The 22,005-nt window shown below is 56.3% G+C and overlaps 1 protein-coding gene across 10 annotated transcripts in view; it reads left to right on the forward strand.

The window, feature by feature from the left end:
• Positions 1–1,396: 1,396 nt before the first annotated feature.
• The window catches only part of TLE3 (TLE family member 3, transcriptional corepressor), a 30,569-nt gene continuing 9,960 nt past the window's right edge, over positions 1,397–22,005 (forward strand). For 2 of the 10 annotated variants that reach the window (XM_052807318.1, XM_052807322.1), the window contains exons 1-9: positions 1,397–1,761; positions 2,238–2,371; positions 2,460–2,560; positions 2,686–2,749; positions 3,744–3,788; positions 12,196–12,258; positions 12,748–12,852; positions 19,648–19,852; positions 21,248–21,264. In XM_052807318.1, the coding sequence (XP_052663278.1) occupies positions 2,348–2,371; positions 2,460–2,560; positions 2,686–2,749; positions 3,744–3,788; positions 12,196–12,258; positions 12,748–12,852; positions 19,648–19,852; positions 21,248–21,264 (624 nt within the window). In that variant the 5' untranslated portion in view covers positions 1,397–1,761; positions 2,238–2,347. Of the gene's footprint in view, positions 1,840–2,237; positions 2,372–2,459; positions 2,561–2,685; positions 2,750–3,743; positions 3,789–12,195; positions 12,259–12,747; positions 12,853–19,647; positions 19,853–21,247; positions 21,265–22,005 lie in introns of all 10 variants that reach the window. The other 8 variants (XM_052807325.1, XM_052807327.1, XM_052807319.1 and 5 more) reach the window with 7 other exon arrangements.

A 22,005-nucleotide genomic window follows, 5' to 3' on the forward strand; every position in this document is an offset into this window, starting at 1 on the left:
GAGATGTTGGGGTTTGGGGTTTGTGTTTTGTGTTCCCCCCCCCCTTTTATTATTTAAATGGATACGTTTCATTACTGGGGAGAAAACCTAAAATATTCCTTTGATACACAAAATCAAATTGATATTTAGCCTCTGCTTACTTTTTTATGCATGGCTGCCTCCGCCGCGCGGCAGTGACAGATTGTTTGAGCTGGGAGGAAAAGCCATTCCGAGCTAATTAAGCCGCCATGCCGGGCGGTATTTGCAAGCGGGGGGCTGAACAGCAGCGGCATTTGTCAGCGCTCACGGCCCCGCGTGGTTTTGATTGACAGCTCCCTTCCCAGAGCGGCAGCCCGGCGCGGCTCAACCAATGGTATTAGAGAAAAAGGCCGCTCGGCTTTTTTTTTATTGGTCAAGGGGTGGGGTTTGCTGGAGGGTTCCCACGTGGGGCGGGGAGGCTCCGTGTGACGTGACGGGAGAGGAGCCATTTTGTGCCGCGGAGCCGCGTTCGGTGGGGCCCACCCGTGGGGTCTCGGCTCCCCTCCCCCTCCCGGGGTTCAGAACTGCGGGGCGGGGGCGGGCACGACGGTGTGACCCCCCCATGCCGGGCCCGCCGGGGTGAGCAGGAGGCTCCCCGGGTGTGTCGGTCCGCCCGCTCCCCCCCGCCCCGGCTGTGCAGAGCCGAACCGCTTGGCGGGAGTCTGTAACGTTAATGACATTACCCGTGTTCCTCATTAAAGCCGCTCAGACTTGAAAGGAGGCGCTGGGGGGGGAGCAGAAGGGCCCCCCCTGTCGCCAGCACCGGGCAGGGCTGCGGCCTCCGCCGGGCCCGGCACATCAAAGGGGCTCTGGGAGCGGGGAGGGACGGCGGAGGAAGGGCAGCCATCCTCCGCTCGGTGCGGGAGGCTCGCCACCCCCCCCCTCTTTACCGACCGTTTTATCGGTATGGCGGCTGGTGAAGTGAAAACATTAAAGTGACAAAGCGGTTCTGTTTGTTTTATAGCACCTAATTGGGGCTGCCTTGCCGATCTAACGAGATTACCGGCAGAGCTATCCTTCACCGGCTGCGGGGCCGAGGGCTCCCGCCGGCGGCGGACGGGGGGGCCAGGGGGGAACCGAGCGGCCGCGGCGGGGCCCCGCCGGTTGGGCGGGGCGGTGAGGTGGGCGGAGCTTCGGGAGTGGGCGGAGCCTGGGAGTGAAGTGGGCGGAGCGGGGGGGGCGGGAGGAACCCCGCCGCCCCTCTCGCTCCGTCGTTTCAGACACAAGCTGGCATTGTGACGTCGCCGCCCAGTCAGCGTCCGCTTTTCGCCTCTCTCTCTCTCTCCCTCTCTCCCCCCGCCCCCTTCCCCTCTCCCCCACGTGGGTTCGCCGCGTCGCCATTGGTCGGCGGCGGAGCAGGCCGCCCGGGTTTTGTTCCCCCTCCCCGCCGCCGCGCTTCGCCCGAGCGCTCCGGCGGCGGCGCGGACCGCGTGCTCCGGCTCTGCCTCACTCCGCCGCTGCGATCGCGGGGGGCTCCGCTCGGCAGCACCAGCTTCGCTCTCCGCAGGGCGCCCCGCCCCACGACCGGGGACCCCCCCCGCCACCCCCAGGCAGCAGCAGCAGCAGCATGGCTTGTGGAGTTACGGCGATGCCGGCCGGACGGAGCTGAACGGCCGCCCGCCGGGGCGGGGGAGCCGCGGCGGAGGCACCGCTCGCACTTCGCATGTCCGCGGCGCCCGGGAAGTCGGATGTGTACGGCCTTCTCCCCCCTCCTCCTCTCCTCCATGGCCGTCGTGCTCCGGCGTTAGTTCCTGGCTTTGCTTCCCCCTTCTTCTCGCAGCAGGAATACCGCGGGATCCTCCTTCCTCCGGGGCTGTTTTGGTTGGGTTTTGTTGTTGTTGCTGCTTTTTTAATTTTTTGGGGGGGGGGGATTTTTCTTTTTTCCGAGAGCGAGTGCCGGAAAGGCGGGGGGGAGGCGGTGAGGAAGCGGAGGACCGCGGAGCGAGGCGGCCCGGGGAGGCGGGGGGGGTGTTCGGCACCTGGCCCCGGCAGTGCGCGGAGCGGCGGTTGCGGGCTGGGCTCGGCTCCGCGGGCGCGCAGCGCCTCCCCGGCGGTGCGGTGCTTTGCGCGGGGGGGGGGGGGGAGAGTGGGGGGGGAGGGAGGGGGGGGCGCGCAACGAGCCGGGCCGGCCGGGCCCGCTCTCCCCCCCCCCCATCCACCCCCCCCGCCCTCCCTCCTCCGCCCCCCGCACGGACTTTCCTCTCGTCTCTTTGTTCCAGTTCTCGGCCTCTCCGGGAGCGCTCCGTGGCCGGCGGGCAGCAGCGCACGTCGCGATCGCCGTAGCGAGGCACGGCGCGGCTGGCTCCAGTGACCGCGCCCCAGCCCTGCCATGTACCCCCAGGGCCGGCACCCGGTGAGTCCCGGTCCCCCCGACACCCCCCCCTCCCCTCCCCACCATGCCCCCCCTCCCGGTTCCTGGCGCTGAGCTCCTCTCCCCGCAGGCTCCGCACCAGCCGGGCCAGCCGGGCTTCAAATTCACCGTGGCCGAATCCTGCGACCGGATCAAGGACGAGTTCCAGTTCCTGCAAGCCCAGTACCACAGGTGAGCCCGGGGGGGGGGCCGGGGCGCGGCTGCGGGCAGCGCCGCTCCCCTCCCCTGCCTTACCTTGCCCTCCCTGCCCGCGGGGTCTCACCCCTCTGCTCTTACACCCCCCCCCTCCCCCCCAGCCTGAAAGTGGAGTATGATAAGCTGGCAAACGAGAAGACAGAAATGCAGCGCCATTACGTTATGGTAAGAGACTTTAATCAGATTTCGGATCAGGCTGTAAATGTCATTAGCTGGTAGCCCAGCCGTGCGTTGGGGAAGGGGGGGACGGGGACCACCTCCCCAGAAAGGCAGCTGCCTGCCCAGGGACCCTGCCAGCCCGCCGCGGTGCCCCCGCTTTGGGCAGGGAGGGGGGGCCCGCCCGCCTGCCCTGCCCTCGCCCGCCGCACTCGGCTGGTGCCAGGGCGCAGCAGAGACCGAGGCGGCTGGAAGTGCAATAGCAAGTTTCCTGTTAACCCTCTTCTGCCGGCGCCTGCGGCCCCGGGGGTTGCGGCGGGTGGGGGGGCGCAGGAGCAGCGGCCCCGAGCTGGGGGGGGGGGGGGGGGGGAGGCGTGTCGGGGCTGCCCCCCCTTGTTGCCCCGGGGCCCTTGGTGGAGCGCGGGGGGGAGGGGGGAGGCCACCCCGGTGCCTTCCCAGGGCACCCCCCCCCCGCCCCCCTACTTCCCGGGCAAAGCGGGCTCTTTTGTTGCCTCTTTTTCTGCGAAATTTGCACCGCAGGGCCCCGAGGTGGGATCGGTTGTGTTTGTAATCGGTTCGGCAGGACCCAGCACCGGCCCTTCCTGGGGGGTAGGAAGGGGCCAGGGGGCTCCCTGGGCTCCCAGCAGCAGTGCTGGACCCTGGGGGGGGAATAAATCCACCCCCCCGGTGAGAAACTCGGTTTTTGGCCAGACTACGGGCTGTACCTGTTCTGCCAGGGCTGTGCAGACGCCTGTCACACAGCTCTGCGCCTCTTTGTTTTTCTAAGTAGCTTAGGAAGAGAAAACAGGAGTAAAAAGGAGTGTCCTCTTGTTAAATGCATGCCAGTTAAACCCTATAAACATCTGCTTATTATAAGGTATAATTTCCTTGGCTACGAGTGCTTTAAGCGCAGTTTTGACCGGGATGCTTTCTGGTAATGACCTTATGCAAATATCTTATGTTAAATTAATTCAAATTCTTCTTGGCTCTCTTTATTCCCCAGTACTATGAAATGTCGTATGGTTTGAATATTGAAATGCACAAACAGGTGAGTAATTTAAAGGGGGGAAATTGTGATTGATTGATCTCCTGTTGCCCTTTTCTCAACCTGAGATAAAATAGGCCCTGATTGCACTAAATGGGGAATAAGTGCTGAAGTCAGGGATGTGACTCCAGGTGAGATCTCGTGGCCCGGCAGTTATATCGGGAGCTGCACGTTGATGGCAGGCTGGTGGGTTTTTTGCCTATATTCAGGAGAAACTCAGGCTTTGGAAAGAGTGTTTATGAGAAGAGGTGAAAATAGCCTTGCCTTCTGTGCTGGGAGGTCGGTACCTGGAATAGCGCATTCCTGGCACTCAGAAAATACTGTTATCTTCTGTGTTTTCCTCTGGTTTTGTTGTTGGTACAACACAACTGTTTCTAAGGTCATACTCGCCGTGCTGTAGCGTGAGACTTAGAAGGGAATTATCTTCAGGGATACCGATATCTTATGGTGTGTTGCTCAATGTCACAGATTTGTCTTTGCATCTGGAAAATGAAGCAATGTTTGGTCCTTTTTTTTTTTTTTTTTTTTTTTTCTCCAGTCTCCTCTAATATGTAACTTGCCTGGAGGAAAAATATAGAAGGCCATAGCAGAATGTGGTGTGCCACCTTGATAAGATTATAGTTAAAGAGCCTAAAGGCTGGGCACATGATGGTAAAACTTAAAGGAATAAAGTTATTATTGAGATTAGACCTGATTATTTGTGCTGCTGCTGCTTACTGGTTTTAGAAGTAGTTCTAATTAAGAACTTAAGGCAGATATAAGTTGACATCAACTTTGCCATTTGCAAATCAGCCCCATTCAGCTCCAGAGTGGTTTTGCTTAATAGCAGCGTCACCCTCCTAAGTAAGAAAGTGTTGTTAGCTGACTGATGAAATTCAAAGCAGCGTGTCTGTGAATCTGCCTCTCTTCTTCTTTGCACACACTTCCCTGTAGCTTTCTGGTACGTAGTCACAGGGTAACGAAAATAATTACTGCTTAGTCTTCACTTTTTTAAAAATATCTTCTTCCATACAGATAATCCCAACTTCTTTCTCTTCATTGCTTCTGCCTGGACAAAAGCGTCCTCGTGAGGCAGCGCTGCTTGCAGGGAGCCCTGGGGGGGCTGCCCAGGAGCCCCGGGTCCCCCATGCCCGGGGTAAGCGGGAGCATGTGGGGCTGGTGTACGGCTTGGAGAAACCTCGGGCACCGTTTGCCTTGGTGCAGTCAGAAATGCCCCTGAATGCAGAGTTTTTGCTTAGGCCTGTGGTCGCCTCCTGTGAGGACCCCGTGCCTGTTTTGCAAGCGTCCAGAGGGACACAGACCCCGTGGCCTCTTCAGAAGCACTCAAAGGACTGGAGTAACGCAAGTGCAGGCTGCTTTCGGGAGGGGGGATGCCTCTTACCACCTGGTTGCTCGGTGTTGAACGGCTTCGCTCTGTGCAGACGCTGGGAGATGCTGAAATAATGCAGCAAGATATGAGTTTTTTCTCTTGATCGAAGCTTTGGAAGCAGTTGCTGTTTCCCGAGACGTGCAGTGTGTTTTCCACCGGTGCACAGTTGCAACCAAAAATTGATCTGAGAGGTTTTGCACTGTGGGATGAGCGTCAGGGCTGGGGGGTGAGAGCCCCTCACGGGCTCTGCCTTCGTCGGCGTGTGGATGGAGCGCTCCGCCATCCGCTCCGTCTTGCGGTGTGACCACGTAGCGTGTCTTCCCCGTGGTGTTTGGTGAGGCAAAGTGTCTGGGATGGTTTCAGAGGGTAACTGAGGAGCCTCAAAATGCCCAGGGGCGGTTTTCCGTGGGGCTGGTGCAGGCAGAGCTGCCGCTGCCCTCCCTGACCCGGATTTTGCAGGGTGGCAATTCCCACGCTGCGGCGTTTGCAGCCTGGGGAGGCCCTGCGTGGTCGGTGTGCCTGGCTGGGAGCTTCGCTGCCTTGCAACTCAGCAGATAAATCTTTGCCGGATGATTCCAGCCTGCGCCGAGCATCCCCCGCCTGCTTTAGTTGTTCCTGGTGACATATGCTGCGTGCCTAGTGCTGGGCTGATGGGGGAAGTTTGGGGAGGTGAAGCTGTCTTGTTATTTAATTGACAGCAATGTGCATGGTGCTGGAGGAAAACAAAGCAGCCCGAGCTGCTCCGAGCGCGCTTCCAGGCGAAAATGGGGTGAGAGGGAGCGGAGGGATGGGAGAGCTCGGCCCGAGTGGGTGCCCAGGGAGGGTTTGCCCCTCTTCTGGGCTGCAGCATCCCCCCGAAAGGCATCCCGCCGCTAATTGCAGCGTGGTCCTGCCTGCATCTGGTTGAGGGTGGCTAGTCCTGAACAAACAAGTTTATCAGCTGACCTGTTTAGCGGTTGACTTGTGTTTATCTGCACACAATCAAGTAGACTGAAGTGCTTGAATTATTCATGCAGTGTCCTGCCCTCCAGACTTGACTGCTTGTGATTACATCTGCTTGAGACAAACATTGATGGATACTTCATCTTTAAGCAAAAGGGGATTGTCTGTCTGTGGGCTTATATAACAGATTATCTCTTCTACGCTGAATATTAAGTGTGTGCATATGTGGCCGCGTGTGGTTTTTTTTTTCCTTTCTTCTCGTTTTGTTTCTTGTTAAGAAAAAAATGTAGTTTCATAAACAACTCCATATGCAAGGAAATATTTAGGAAGTGACTACCCACTTTGTTGCATATAACGCAGTGAATTGCTCCTTACATCAGTCTTCCTGCTGAATGAAGCGCTCTCTTATCCGGGCTCAGCTTTCTTAAACCTGAGGCCGGTCAGGAGTTTTCTTTTTAAACCTGAGCAAAACTCTTTCTTTCAGGTTAATTGATTTTTACAAAAGAAACTTTCATTCCCCTGTTGTTTTTGCATTGTTTTTGTTCAGATCTCTGTAGATAATCACCGAGTGCAGTCGGAGGGAATCACGATTCCAAAAGAAAAACTAATTTTGCGTGGGGAAACGAGACACCTCGGAGGGGAGAACCTTTGTGCTGATTTTTTTTTTTTCTTTATGGCTGAGAACTCTCCACATAAGCACTTCTTGTTTTCGTGCTTAAACACTTAATGCTTGGAACAAACCTAAACCCTCCTGACACTTCAGGGGAAGAGAGGCATGCTTTTTTTTTTTTTTTTCTAGAATATTCCAAGAACACAATATACTTTCTGTCATGCTCGTTAGCAAGGAGTGCCAGGTAATAATTTGCTAAATACTTCAGAAGCCAAGTAATTTGTTAGTGTGATACTGTCAGGTCTCCTAAGGTAGAAGGGAATAGCTGTCAGCCAGCTTAACCTCTTCCTCCTCTCCTTGGCTTTGTGGGAGCCCTGGGTGGGTTTTGGGGGTCCAGAATGAGCTCTGCCCCCCCCCCCCCCCCCCCCCAAAGCCCTGGTGCCGGTGGTAATTCTGTAATGAGGGGTTGTGGCCCGCCCCTCCACACCCCCTCCCTGAATTTAATTCTCATCAGTGAAGCTCTCCACTTTGCTAATAACGATAGCAGCCACAAATAGCTTTCAACATGCCATTGACAGCCTGGTTGGAGAGAGCACTTGAAATAGTGGTAGACAGCTGAAAGTACCCATAATTGTGTGCCGGAGTGAGAACCACACTGCTCAAGGGCCTTATTTTCATGTGCTTAAAGAGACAATATCCTGGTTTCAACAAATGCTTCTGGTGCTTCACCGGTGGTGTGATTTACTCCTTGCCTTTCTCTGACCGCCTCTGCCACCCTCTTCCAGGGCTGAGGTTTGGGGGGGAGCGTGCGCAGCGTGGGGGGAGACCTGGGGTGGCTGAAGGAGGGTTGTGGTGGTCCGGAGCCATCTCGGGAAACATCATTGGGAATGTGTGTGTGTGGAGGGACTTGTGGTTTTGGAGCCAAGGAGAAAGCTGGGGGCTTGTGAGTGGGTGCTTATCCCTGGGAGTTGTTTGTGAACCATGGGATGATGCTGATGGCGCATTCCTGCATCCTGTAGACCGTTGCCTTCGGCAGCCCTACCAACCTCATTGCTCCAAGGGTTTAAGCTTGCGGTGGAAAGTCTTTATAAAGTTTTGCTATGTTTTTCAAGAGGAGGAAGGGTCAGCTGAGCGATGCCGCGCGTTCAGCCCCTTGTCTCCAGCCTGCATCCCACCGTTTAGTTCAATAAGCAAGGGCAGGTTGGAGTTTGGTCTGGTGTGGCCCAGTCTGTTCTGAGACTGCACGTGAGATGGCCTGGTCTGGCGCACTGGTGTGATTCACTTCAAAATCACGTATGTTCGTGGAGGATCTCCCTGGGTCGGGGCGCGTATGCTTTGTGCAGGGCGTTTGGGAAGGCTGGGGGTGCTCCCTGCAGAGCGGCGGCTGCAGGGTGGGTTTCTGCAAGCACCTCCATCCCCAGAGCGTGGCTGAGTGCTGGCCCCAAAGTACTGCTGAGCGCTGGGAACCCAGGAGGGGTTTGGGTCTGGTCCTGTGCTTCGGGGTCCTGCCCGAGGGTGCTGGGATCAGCCCAGGGCAGCCCTGCAGCTCCCGTTCACCTGGTCGGCTAAGGACAAGGCTAATATATTTTGGCACAGCGAGCGTCTCTGTTGCCCAGAGCAATGTCTGCAGGGTGTTGCACTGGGGTGCAGGCTCCCTCCTGCACCCCCTTACCCCAGTTCAAGGCTGGGGCTCTGCTTGCATTCATGTGCTTCGGGTGATTTTTAAGGTTGCTCCTTCCAACTCCGCTCTCCGTATCCCGCGACTGACGGCTGGCAGCATTATTTTTAAACTTCCCTCTGCCATGTCCAGGTGTAAAGACGAGGGGACGGGGGGACAGGGCTGCTGGGGAGAGACAGCCCCGCAGCTATTTAACACCATGCCGCTGCGCGCTGCAGTAGCTGGAGCCCCTGCCCGGCTCTTGACTCGGCTCCAGCAGCAGCCCTCGGTGCCCTTAAGTACTTTGGGTGCTGGTAGCGGCTCTGGCCATTTTAAGAGCAAGTGACAGGACTCACAGCCTGTGGCCAAGCGGTCTGTCTCTTGATTTATAACCAGTGCAAATGTTTTCTCTGATTTCCCCGCTCCCCGCTTGCGAAACACCACCCCAGAAGTGTTTCTTGTCTAGCAGCAGGTCAGATTCCTGGCAGGGGCGGTGGGCGGTGGGGGATTAGTTGGGATTTCAGGTTCTCCTGACTCCTTGCTCTTTTTAACGAGTGGCATGGAGCCGCCGTCAGCATCCTGCTGCTTGGGGTGAGTGTCTCGGGAGGTGATCCCATGGGTGCCAATGCTGGGCTGCACGGGTGGGTGCCTCTCCTCGGGTGCCCTATGGAGCCCCTGGTCTTTTATCCACCGCTCATTTGCAGCCCCCATCTCGGTGATGTACATACACCGTGGTCCGGCAAAGATGCAGGGCGTTGGGAGGGGATGCAGAGGCTGGGATTGCCATGGCAACCCGCGACGGGGGAATGGAGGTTTTTCTTGGCAGGAGCAGCTGGGGGGGGGGGCGGAGGGGCTCGGGGGGCTCCACCGCTCTGGGGCAAGGTGATGAATGAGCCCTGTTACGGGGAAGGTGTCAAGACATGAAACCCTCCCCTGTTCCCGGCGCGCTGGAGGATCCCCTTTTGCTCCCGATTAAAATTTAATGGGGACAACTAGAGTTTAATATGCTGGGCAATGGGAAAAGTTAAAGTGAGCAAATATTTAAAGATTATTGAATCTCATGTTAACAGGAAGCCTCACGGTTGTAAACATAATATTTTGGATATCTAATATCTTCTTGCTTGCTGAATCCCACGTGGGAAGTCTCTCTCTTTGCAGGCCGTGAAGTTTTTCTTCAAATCTTTGTTGGAAGTTTGGGCAGAATTGGATTTAAACGTGGAGGCGATGGGTCATCGTGCGTCTTGTTTTTCTGGACCGTGTTAGTGCTCGATGATGCCTGGGGAAAACCCAGCACCTTCCCTCCCTCCTCCGTGGAGGCGGCCTGTTTGGATGCTGCATTTTTTCCTTTACACCTAAACGACCTTTGCGACACGCAGCCGGAGGGGCTGCTTGTGCTGGCACCGCTGTTTTCACCTCAAATAAGGATTGAATTTGTTCTAGAATTTCTTGGGGGCTGGCAAGAAAGAGGTTACAGGAGAAGCAACCGTGCTGGAGGAACAATGTGCTGAGTGCTTGTTGCATCCAGAATCCAATAGGTTTCATCTGAAGGAATAAATATTTAATGGAGCTGCAGTTTATATATAATCTAATCGATGCGTCAGTGCCAAAAAGGCCTTTAAAGAGGTTTACCTATCGCTGAGCAATGCCTGATGTGAGCACTGGGGTGGTTATCGGTGGCGTTGCTGCCACTTTGAAGTGGCACTGCTTTGCCAGGGCAGCTTTGCTGGGGCGGCTGGCGGCACGCATGGTGCCAGCCCGCGCTCCTGCACCATGCTCCTTCGGACACGGCACCGTGGCTGGGCTTGATTTTTGCAGTTTTAGCTTGCAGCCCAATTTTGTGGGCGCAGAGTGGTCAGCGGGCGATGCACGCATGTTGGGTGTTTAAAAACTTGCACTGGCCAGAGCCCTTTCCTCTGGGCAGGGAGTATCATGCCTTTGGCAGCCGCCTGATGAGCCCCACATCCTTGCTTTCGGGTCCATGATAATCCTGGCGGCTGCAGCACTTGCATCGCTGTACCAGCCAAGGTACCTGAGTCCAAACCGTAGTCACTTCCAGATGCCTCCGCCTTGACACGGCGTGCCAGCATGTTCCGCTGACCTCTGGAAAGGCTAATAAAAGCATCAGGTGTAACACGATCACCAGGGCGCTTTCGGAAAAGACGATGGCCAGAAATATCCCCGTCGCTTTGAAGCCGAAACTGGCAATGCTGGCGCAAAGGTGCTGCCGGAGCAAGGAGCGGGTGGTTTGTAGGGACCCCTTGCAGCAGGTCCCTGAGCTCCAGTAGCCCTGTGGTCTCTACAAGGTGGTTCCCTCGGTGGGAGTGAGTTGAGGCTGGGGTAGATGGGGGTTCTCCTGGCATCTCCTTGCTTATGGTCATCTTGGGGCATGTTGGTTGTGCTTGTTAGGTTAGTCTTGTAGTAACACCAGCATGCCCCAGCCACTGCCCAACTCCTCAAAGCAAGGGTTGAGTGTCTGTTGGTTTTCTTCCTCTGAACTATGACATTTAGTTTTTTTTTTCTTGCAGTATGTGAGAGCAGGTGGAGCTGAGAGCTCCTCTCTGGGTCAGCACCCCACTGGGGCTGGGATTAAGAATCAGAGCTGCTGTAGGGTGCATCCTGGGGACGCCTCGGGGCCGAGCAGTGGGGATCGGGGAGGGCGAAGCCTCGGGGTGCCCGGGATGGAGGCAGTGATTTGGGGAGCATGCAGGGACTCTCTGAGGTGGGGGTGGCTGCTGGCCATCTCGGGGAGGAGGCACCTTGCCGACGGGGAGGCTGGAGCGAGACCCAGTTAATCACTTGTGTTATTGATAACGAGCTGCTCAGGGCTGTCGGAAGGAATTTCTGGGCGTTTGATTCTGCGCCAGGGCTCGGCTCCGGCCATTGTTGTGGCGCTGAATCCTTGCGGCTGCTCGGGCCGTGTTTGAGTTGGACCAAAATCTGTTTTAACAGCTGCCTCGGCCAGCCGAGCAGCCGGCGTTAACTCTTGGGAGCCGGGCAGCGGCGATGCGGGCAGCTCCGTGTGCCGAGCGGGAGCATCTGTGGGGTGCGCGGTGCGGGGCAGGACGGCACCTCCTGGCTCTCCCCAAACATGTGCTGGGATTATCACTCAAGGAAAACATTATTCCCAGTTAATGGAGATGTTGCAGAAACCACAGTTTGACAGCATAGGTTTGTTGTTAAGCTCCTAAATAATGTGGTCGAACTGACGGGCATAAATGGTTACGGGTTAAGTTTCTTGAGCACGATGCGAGGATGGCGGAAGGAACCCGAACGGTGCTGAGATCAGAGCAAGCACCCACCAGCCCTTGCTATTGACTAAACACTTGCTGCACGGGGCGGTGTGTGTTTGCCGAGGTTTCTTCTGAAGAAACTCAACGCCCGCAAATAAGCACCGGGAGTGGAAAGCGATGGCGAGGGGCTGTCCCTTGCGTGCTGGACATGCAAAATTGATTTTACATGATCTGGCCTCTTTGGAGAGGAACGGCTGTTCTAAGGATGGAGAGCTGTGCTAGTGCCTGGCTATGTTTTCCTGAAGCCAGGGAAGTCCAGGCTGGTGCAAAGCTGCTGGGGCTGGCTCGTGACACTCGGTCCCATGATGGGAAGGGGACCAAAGTGTCCTGAGAGTGCTGGTGAGCACAGACCGTGCACAAAGGCACTTTCATTGCCTCTTTTGGGAGTTGCCGCTTCCTCTTGCGTGGCCAGGTGGGGAAGGGGATGCATGGGAGGGGACGGGGAGGGGGGGATGCATGGCACTGCTGCTGGGAAGCCTCGTGCAGTCCACAGGAGGTTGCTTGGTGCTGACTGTTTTTTTTTTCTTCTTCCTTTTTTTCAGACAGAAATTGCTAAAAGACTGAATACGATTTTAGCCCAGATCATGCCTTTTCTGTCACAAGAGGTAAGGACTTTTTAACGCCCCAGATGGGGGATGCTGCTTCTCCTGGGGGTCTCCCCAGGAAGGTAGTGCTGTGCCCCTTGGTGGGGGGGGGGGGGGGTGTCCCACGAGGGGGGCACAGACCTGGTCCCACCAAACCCATATTTAGGGCGAGTGGGGCTGCTCCGGGGTGCCCCGTGAGAAATGGGGCTCAGATCCTGTGTGCGCATTGCAAAACCCTTGGGGTGGGGGAGAGCCAGACCCCATGAGGGGCTTTGCTCAGCTGTAGGAGTCTGTGCCAAGCCTGCGAAGCAAAAAAGGCTGTGAGGGACTGCTCCAGCTCCCCCTGCACGCTGTGGTCCGTAGAGCAGGGAGGTGTGCCCGGGCTGCTGCTCCCATGAGCAAAATATAGACAAAAAACTAGGGGTGACCAGCTCCAGGGTGGAGGGTCACACCTTGGCTTGGTGCCCCCGTGCCCGGCTCTGACCTGGCCATGTACCTCTGTCCCTGCAGCACCAACAGCAAGTCGCACAGGCTGTTGAGCGTGCCAAGCAAGTGACAATGACGGAGTTGAATGCTATCATCGGGGTACGTGGACTTCCCAATCTGCCTCTCACCGTGTGTATACCCCTTTTATTCCTATCATTTACCATAACCAGAGGCAATCCTGCGCTCAGGTGGGGTTAAAGAAGGGTGACTCGCAGCCCCCCGGCCGTCCTGCGGCCCCCCCAAACCACCAAAACTCCCCCAATCTGGCATTGAGCGAGACGGGGGGTGGCAGCCACTGCTTGGGCAGCCCAGTCCCCCTCCTTGGGCACTAATGCACCCCTAGGAGCCTCTGCCAGCCAAATTGGATGTTTTCCATGAGACTGGGGAGCGGAGCGGGGCTGGGTGCCCGGCAGCCCTCTTGGAGCCCCCTGAGCCCAGGCATGTCTCTGCGTGTGCTGTTGATGTGAAATGTGCTGTAAACTTGACGGAGTTGTTGTTCCATGCATTGACTTACCCGCTCCCGTCTTACCAGGCTCTCTCTCTCAGATCTTGGGCGTTTTTTAAGACTTAACAGTTTTTTATTGTCTCTTTAATTGATGTAACGGTCTCAGTCCTGCAGCAAACCTGCTCTCTGTTGGAGCTTCCTTAACCCTGGAACATCGGCATCCCCAACCAGTGTCCTGGGGAGGTGGCTCCAGAGCTCCTCTGGGTTTTGGTGTTTGTTTTCCAAAAAATACTGATTTTTAATTTATTTTATTTTTTGAGTAACTATTTGCACTTCTTTCTTAAGCTACAAGGATCTTTGTGATTCTCTGTGTTTAACTTGCTTTTATATACATTTTTCTGGTTTTATGGGTAGCACTAAGTGTGGAAATGTGCTCCAGGCTCCTGCAGCCCTTGGGACTGAGGAAAGCCTCGGCTGCAGCAGGATCCCTCGTGGTGGGGCTGGTGCGGCGGTGGCACTTGGGAAGGGGTCTGGCCACGGGACTGTGTCTCGTTGGGTCCGTGCCGGCGTGGCAGGCAGCAGCGGCACGCAGCTGCCTGGCCTCCTGCCTGCCGCTGCCTGCACCTCGCACCTTTCCAGCAGGCTGGGAGGTGAGCTGGTGGATCTGTGGCAGAGACAGAAAGTGAGGGAGATGCTCGGCTTTGATGAGCTGCTTTAAGTCACAGCCAGGAGCCCAGGCAGCTAGAGGCAGATATTGGAATTCAATTAAGGTAAATGAGCGGGGCCCATGACCCCCATTTTCAAGGTAATTGCTTCCTCGGATCAGAGCGAGTGTCATCCCGTCATTAAGCAGCCAGGCATTTAATCGCTTTGCCTGACGAACTTTCAGGAGGCAGGAGTTATGGGCAGCCGGGGGAGTGTGGGGCTCCTCTGGGCGGGCAGTGGGGACCGTCTCCTCCCAGTGTGCCTTGTTGAGGGAGGGACCTGGGGTGGCAGCCGGCGGGAGGGTGTGGGGAGCGATGCCCTGCGCTTTGACAGCTGAAGAGGAGGGTAGAGCTTGTCTCTGAGATGTGCTGTGCACGCTCTGGGCAGATGTGGAGCTGTTTTGGGTCGCGGGTCCGTGCTGCTTGGTGGCTGCTGCACCTGCCCCGGTGCCCCCCTGAGACACAAAACTGAGAGGGTTTTGTTGTTTTTTGGTTTGGGGGTTTTTTTTGGTTTTGTTTTTTTTTTTTTTTTTCCAGCAAACAGGATTTCTCCCCTTTGCATGCAGCGGTTTGTTATTGTAGGGTTGCTCATGTGGGGCAGATCGCTTGTGTTTGTTTGCTCTTCTCGAGTGGAAGAGGGCAGCACACTGGGGCGTGCGCAGACCCCCACCCTCTGTGTCCCATGGGGATGTGCTGCTGAGGCGGGGGGCCCGGGTGGCTCTGCTGTCCCCTGCGATGCCTTGCAGTGAGAGAGGGAGATGCTATTTATAAACTGCACCAGCATCTTGGTGCAGGTGCCACAAACAAAATCAACACACACAAAAAAACCGCACCAAATCATTAAAACCTTCTTTTTCGCCCCTTTTGAGGTCAAGAACTGTTAATTTTATGCATCTAGGCCATTGTCTCACAGTTCCTCTGCTTCAGGCTTCTGTGAAATTGAGCCCTTGATTTGGTTATAGCTCTGGAAATGATTAGACTACTTTACTAAATTTAACGCAAGTGGTGAACTTAAGTGGTGAACCATTAAATCGGTTAACAAAGGCATGAAGCATGATGTACATAATCCAATTAAAAACACTCTACATACGAGATATTCCTTGCCAGCCTTTCTCGTAAATTGTAACCTCCTTCATATCTTAACCATATTTGTCTGGCACATGCTGAGGGACCCCAGAAGGAAAACATCTCTGTGTCTGCACATCTCCAACCAGCTCCTCTTGCCTGGCTCAGACCTGCGGGCTGGGCGACGCTGATGTCCCCGCCATCACCCGGGGCTGGGTTTGCAGTGCCTTTGTCCGCAGCCCCGTGCTGCAGGCTGATGTCCTGGGCTCTGCAGGGAAGTCAGTCCGGTTTGGAGTCCTGCCAGCAGATGAGAAGCCCCAGTGCAGAACCCTGAGCGGGTCTGAGCTTGCCCTTTAGCTTGGGCACGCTGGGGAGGGGTCGGGAGAGTCCCTGGCCCTGGAAGGCTGCCCCAAGTCCTCGCACATACCGCACTGTGTGCATGGCTTTGTCGGGCAGGACTCTGATCCTGCTCAGAGGCGAGCACCCCGTCTCATCCTTGCTGCTGGCTGAGGCGTGGCGCACCTGGCTGCAGGCGCAGGGGTGTTTTTTGGGTGGCGAAGGTGGCAAAAGAGCTCCTGCAGCTTGCCCTCCCCCAGGTTATTTGCAGCAAGCCTCCACGTGATGTATTTTTGAAAAACAACCTTTTTCAGGGAAGGGAATAAGGGGCAGGGGAGGGAAGGTGGGCTTTTCAGCGGAGAAGATGCCAAGTGAGCAGCATTGCTGAGCTCTGCTGTATCCCTCTGTGCTGTGGAGTCCCAGGTGGGTTTTATCCCTCTCCGTGGAGTCTGCAGGATGTCATTCCCGAGCGCTGTGCAGGAGGGACCTGCATCAACCACTCCCTGGGCCGACACGCACAAACACGGTGGAGCGATACGGCCAGGAAGGACGGCAGAGACGGCCGTGGGGAGCTGCTAGCAGAGCCTGGGGATCCTCCAGCACCCATGCGGGCGCCCTCACCTGCAGCGGGGACGGGTGCTGGGCTTGTTGGCTTGTCGTCTTCTTGCCACAGGAGTGACCTGCCTGGGGCGTGGCTCCTTCCAGTGGTGCCAGGATAGAGATCTGCAGCCCCGAGGTGTGATCTTCGTTGCCCTGTGGAGCTATGGGCAGCCCAGTTGGACAGAGGCATGAGGCTCCAAACCAGAGCTGCCTGGCGAGGAGACTTTCCAAATGGATTCTGCTCACCAGTTCCTGCCTGCCAAAGGGGAGAAAACCACCTTTAAATGTTATCTTGGGCCACAGCGGGATGTTTTGTCTTGACGTTTGTTTCCACCTGCCCTGTGCTGGAGCAGGGCTGCTGCAGGGGGGCTCAGACCCTGTGGGGCCAGTCCCCTGCAGCTCACTGGGGCATTGGATGGATGTATTTGCTGGCAGTGTTAAAAAAAAAGGAAAAAAAAGGAAGAAACCAGCAGTTTTCTGCTCCGCTGGAGGGTGAGGCTCAGGGTGGTGATTCTTCCTGCCTTCCCTGCTCTGCCCCAACTGGGTGCTGCTACAGTTGCTCGTGGTAGAGCTATGTTTTTTCCTGGGACTGTGCCAAGGCTGTGACCCCTATCGATGCCACTGGGCTGGAGTGTTGCTGCATGGACCCAGGTTGCCCGTGAGACCGTGCCCCCACTTCTCTGGGGCTCGTGCTGCTGCAGGGGATTGTCACCCCGGAGTGGAAAGCTACCGGGAGGAGCGTTATGCAGTGCAGATATTTCTGGAAGTCAGAGATTGCTGAGGATAAAGCATCGGATCTTTGTGCATCCCAGCCCCATGGTCATGGGCCCTGCTGGAAAGCTTGTAGGAGAGGAGTCTACTGTGCTGGAAAACCATCAGGGGCTGTGCTCCAGGGTGATGCTCTGATATAATGGCCAGCTCTGCCTCTCACTTAAATGGGTGGAAATCACATGAGACTGGGACTGTAAAGAGCCTCATTGATTTCAGCAAGAGCTGAGGCTCTGTTCCTCTTGCTTTGGTGTCGGAGGAATTGATCTCTGTACGTGTGTGTGGCGAGGAGGCAGGGACTGTGCTCCATGCTGTCGAGGGACACACCAGCACGGTGCTGGCACCATCCGGCAGAGCCCCTGGGGCTGGGGACCCCCCGCTGCGAGCCCTGGTGCTCCCCTCATCCTGCCAGCAAGCTCTCCTTGCACTGCTGCTTTGCACGCGTGGGTTTGAGGATGCCTCCTCAAATGGAGGTCCTGAGGATGCTTCCCCCTCTCTAGCCTGTGGATGGAGCAGCCCAGCAGAAGCCAAAAGCTCCTTCTTTTGAGGACACAATGATTTATGCTTTTCCTATAACAGCACTGCAGAGGCCTAATTGCCTTCTCGATTTGACTTCTGCCACAGCTGAGACCTCTGCTCTGCCCGGAAGAAGCTGCGTTTTAAGATAATGCATCTCCTCTGCCTGAAACTGCAGCTACTGCCTTTCAGATCTGACCCCAGCTTGCATCCTGGGTTGGGGATTTCCCTCTCCCCTCGCACAAGGCTTAGAAACCAGCGCCTGGCGGGTGTGGGTCGCCCACCCGCTTTCCCTGCACCCAGCTCTGCCCCGGGCAGCGAGAGGCTGCTCCGTCCTGCCGTGCCCATCAGCATGTGACAGCAAGTCACCCCTTCCTGCTACCCCCTAAAATAGGTCCTTTAGTCGGGAGGTGGGTGGAACCTGTGTTTCCCCTGAAGACATGGCCTCGGCGCGGGGCGGGGGGGTGTGTTCCGGAAAGCTGCATCCTGGCTCCTGCTGCAGGGGCTGGGGGGGGCGTTTGCAGGGTGCCCTCGGCCTCGCTGGGGCTATGGGTCTGTACGCACGGCTTTGCAGCAGAGCCGCGTGGGGGAGCTGCCAGCATGGGGGGGGCTGCGGGCTGGAGGGCACCAGCCTTGCTTGAGGGCAGGAGGAAAACTTTTCAAGTGCACCTCCCATGCGCAACAGGGTCAAACTGTGCCCTCTGTGAAGCTGAGTGCAGGACTCCTTAGGTTAAACCCAATTCTGCTTTCCCAGTGTGTTTTGTGAGCTGTGGGCTGTATCACAGTGACCGGTGCTGCCTGTCAGGCTGTCCCAGGGTGTCACACCCCCCCCCCAGCCCGCTTTGGGCTGTGCTGGGGGAGATGTGCTGGAAATTTCCTTGATGGAAGTGTTGGAAAGGTAGGGTCCCCCATACCTGGGAGGTATTTTTGGTGTGTTCCTGCTGCTGGGAATTGAGCTGAGCTGTGCTGCGATGTAGCCCCCGGCTCCCTGGCTGTCACCATGCAGGGCTGGGACTGAGCCCCTCTGAACCTTGCAGGAAGGGCCCTCGCCTGCTTTCCATCTGTGCCCCTCGGATGGGGTGTGGGTCGGTGGTATATCCGCTCACTGTGCCGTGGGATCCTCCTCCACGCGCAGCCCGGCTTGCTAGAAAGCTGCCCGCTCTGGTGACAGCTTCTGCCGTGCTTGGCGGCACCGGGGAGGGAGAAAATCTGATCTGAGCTGGTTGCGGGCACCTGGAGGAGGTGTGGGGGGCTCTGCTGCAGCTCAGGTGTCCCCCCACCCCAGCCCATGATTCCTACTGGAGGGCAGTTGCCCAAATGCAGCTTTCACTGGCAGCTAATAGGGTGTTGTTGGAGGTGGCCATGGGTGCAGGCAGGAGGGTTGGAAACGTGAGTGCCAGCTCCGAGACCCTCCTGGCTGGACCGCTGCTGTCCTTGGGGCGGAGGAGCCGCAGGAGTGGTGGCCTGAGGCTCTTGGAAGTGACACCACCGAGGACAGACTGTTGACTGATAGCAACTCGGATCTCAGCTTGTTTTCTTCAAGTTTGTACTTGAAATAGAAATGCAGGGGATGTGTTTGGTTTTCCCTTCCTCTCCCCAAAGCTGTAGTTCAGTTTTTTTTCCAGCTAAAGACAAGTGGGCAATTCCCACGGCTGGATGCGTGTGTGCTGGGATGGCCAGGGCTCATGGCTCCCCGAAGCCCTGGGGAGGTGGGGAGCAGCCGGGGGGCTGTGCACCCCTCCAGCTGGGCTGGAGCTGCCTGCCTTGCCTGCTGGGGGTGTGGGTGGTGATGCCCGGCCCCACGGCTGGGGGAGAGGGTGCACCCGCGGTTCAGCCAGCCCCATCCCCAGTGCCGGGGACGTCCAGCTGATGTCGGAGGGGGCTGGGAGCAGTGGGGTGGCAGGATGGGGCCAAAGTGCTCTGTGGGCAGTTTTCTTCTCACATTCAAGCACCTTAAAGCTGGTCCTGAGCAAATAAGCAAAACTTCTTTTTTTCTGAGGTGTCCTGGGAGGATCCTGGACGCTTGAATTTTCTCTCTCTGATCTGGTTTAGCAGCTGGCGCTCTAGCCAGAGCCGTTTTCTGTGTCCTGGTATTTTTTTTTTTTTTTCTTTTTTTCTTATATCTGCTGAAAAGCAAAACTTGCTAAGCCTGCAGCGATGATGTGAATTACCTGGAATTATGGATGACGCTCACAGTCTGGCCCAGGGTGTGTATGCCATGTGTGCACTCGTGCCACCCAGCCGCGTCGTAGACGGCTGCGGCGGGGATCACCCCCAGGGCCATGCACAGGACACCCTCCGTCTCTCCTGCTAACGGGGCTTCTCCTTCCAGGCAGCCGAGCGGGGCAGCTCCCCAGGGCATCATCTCGCCGCCTTCCCGGCGTGAAGCGGGGCATGCCCCTTCCTGGCACTGCTCCCACCGCTCGATGCCTCGAAATGCCCCCCTGGTCCTGCTGCCCCCTCCCCGGCTCACTGGTGGTTTTATTGCAGCAGCAGCAGCTCCAGGCTCAGCACCTCTCCCACGCCGCCCATGGACCCCCGGTCCAGCTGCCGCCACACCCCTCGGGCCTCCAGCCGCCGGGCATCCCGCCGGTCACCGGCAGCAGCTCAGGGCTGCTGGCTCTCGGTGCCCTGGGGAGCCAGGCACACCTCGCCGTCAAGGATGAGAAAAACCATCACGACCTGGACCACAGAGGTGAGGGTGAGAGCGAGGGGCCGGGTCGATGCAGTCCTCGGGGGCTGCCCGTCGCTGCATCCCTTGGTGCTAGAAATGCCCTGGTCCAGGCATGGCTCTGCTCCCACCGCCCCGTCCCTCAGGGTAGTGGACTTCAGGGGGTGGGCTTGTGCCTTTAGGGATGCGGCTTTCCCTAAATGATGCTCAAGCTCCTTAAATAAGCCTCGGTCGCTGAGGGAGATGCTGCCGCTGTTGCGGGATGTTCCCAGTGGCAGCTTCCAGGTGATCCCAAAGCTTTCCCTTTTCTTGTTTGCTGGGGTCAAGATGCTCTTTGGGAGCAGCTCAGGGATGGTGCGGGTTTTCAGGTGGCAGGGGAGGTGGGGACCTGCCTCCAGACGGCTCCTTTCTTTGCTCATTTAGGGTAGGGAGTGCAAATCACCCCAAGAAATGACACCGGCAGATTGACCTCTGTTGGGTTGAGTTGCTCACTTGCCCCCTGAGTTCGCATGCAGGTTTTAGTCCTAGCAGGCTTTGATGGAGTCTTGCTGCAAATCCTGCGTCCCCATTCAGCCGTGCCTTAAAGGCAAAGCAGCCTTCCTCCTCCTCCTTTTCCTTTCCATCGCTGTCAGAGACTTTTGATGGTCTGGAAACCAGCAATATTCACTAGCAAACTTGCTGGTTTTTCTTATTGTTAGTGATAAGACAATGTTTTAAAAGATAAAACGATGCATGAGTTTGGTTGCAAACCAACAGTGTTGAAGATTTTCCTCACAACCCCCCCTGCCCGTTAACACATGAAGATCTGAGATCTTTCCCCTTAATACACCGGTTTGCAGGGCAGTTATCCGACAGCCTCACAAAGTTGTTGGGCTCTGCTGCTGGTGGATTTGGGGTGTTTTTCCTCCATGTGAAAGCCAGTGAGAAAAAACTATTGGTAGCAATTTTCCAATTACATTAATTTTTCTGCATGGATTCAAATTGCCAGGAGATCCCAGGGAAAACGGGGCTGTTTGTGTACAAATTAATGGCTAAACCACATCCTGCCTGCGTGGCTGTGGAGACGGGCAGTCGGGACCTTCTCCTGGGTTTGTGACTTTGGTCACAAAAGCCTTAGGCTGGTGCTATTGCTTTTGCATTTCAGGGCATTTCCCCTTTCCTCTGTGTGTTTTGCCAAATAAATCACATCAACAAAAAGAAAGGGGCAGGAGGCAGCAGGAGCCGGATGGACAAGGGACAGGAATTTTAAAGCAAGCCAAAGACAGACCAGATAGGTTTTGAGTTAAGGCAGGAGACCATACAATGAGGACCTTCTAGAGTTATTTTTCTGTTTTAAGACTTAGCCTAACTTGCTTTGTTTTTCTGTCTTCTCTTTACTTTGGCTGTGACCTCACCTCTGACACCGGCTTCTTCTAAAAGAGCGAGACTCAAGTGCAGTAAGTCCCGTTACCTCCTTTTTTTTTTCTCAATTTCTGGTGGCTGCATGTTTTTGTTTTATCGATTGTCTTAAAAAACAGACTTCTGGGTGTGAGCTCCAGGGATGCCTTTTGCACAGGTCCTATTTAATTTAAAAAAAAAAAAAAAAAAAAGGGCAAGAAACCCCCTCCCTGGCTGGAAGAGCTGCTGGGCTCTCGGCTGTGCCGGAGCGAGTGGAGCTGCCTCCTCCGGGCCGGTTATGAGATTTGGTTTAAATCTTTTTGATTGCCGCAGAGCTTCGAGATTCAGTTTCAATTGACTAAGCCCTGTGAATGAGCGCAGTCAAGTCTGCGCAGCTAAAAATCCTTTGACGATTAGGAAAGCTATTTTATTCCTGATCACTCGTCTATTATCTTGGGTCATCTAATCTGTTGGGATGGGTTTGGCTATTACGCTGTGTTAAGTAGGACTTGGAAGGTCAAGCAGTTAACTAACCAGCTAAATAACCGTGGTGGAGGGCAAACGTCACCTCCAGCACGGCTGCTTTTTATTTGTGTCCCTGACACCTCAGTGTTAATAGCAGTGGTTTGGTTCTTGTTTTGGCTGGGTGCAGTGCCTAAGCATGGATGGAGAGGGTGGTGAATATATTTTTTTGGTGGGCAGAGGCTGGTAGGAGCCTGGTGGGGTGCTGCTCTCCCCATGGAGGGGGGGGGAGCTCAGCCTGCACCCCCCACCCCTGGAGTACACAATGCTGCTGTCTC

This window comes from Harpia harpyja, chromosome 14 (genome assembly GCF_026419915.1).
Source record: "Harpia harpyja isolate bHarHar1 chromosome 14, bHarHar1 primary haplotype, whole genome shotgun sequence".
Taxonomy (NCBI): Eukaryota; Metazoa; Chordata; class Aves; order Accipitriformes; family Accipitridae; genus Harpia; species Harpia harpyja.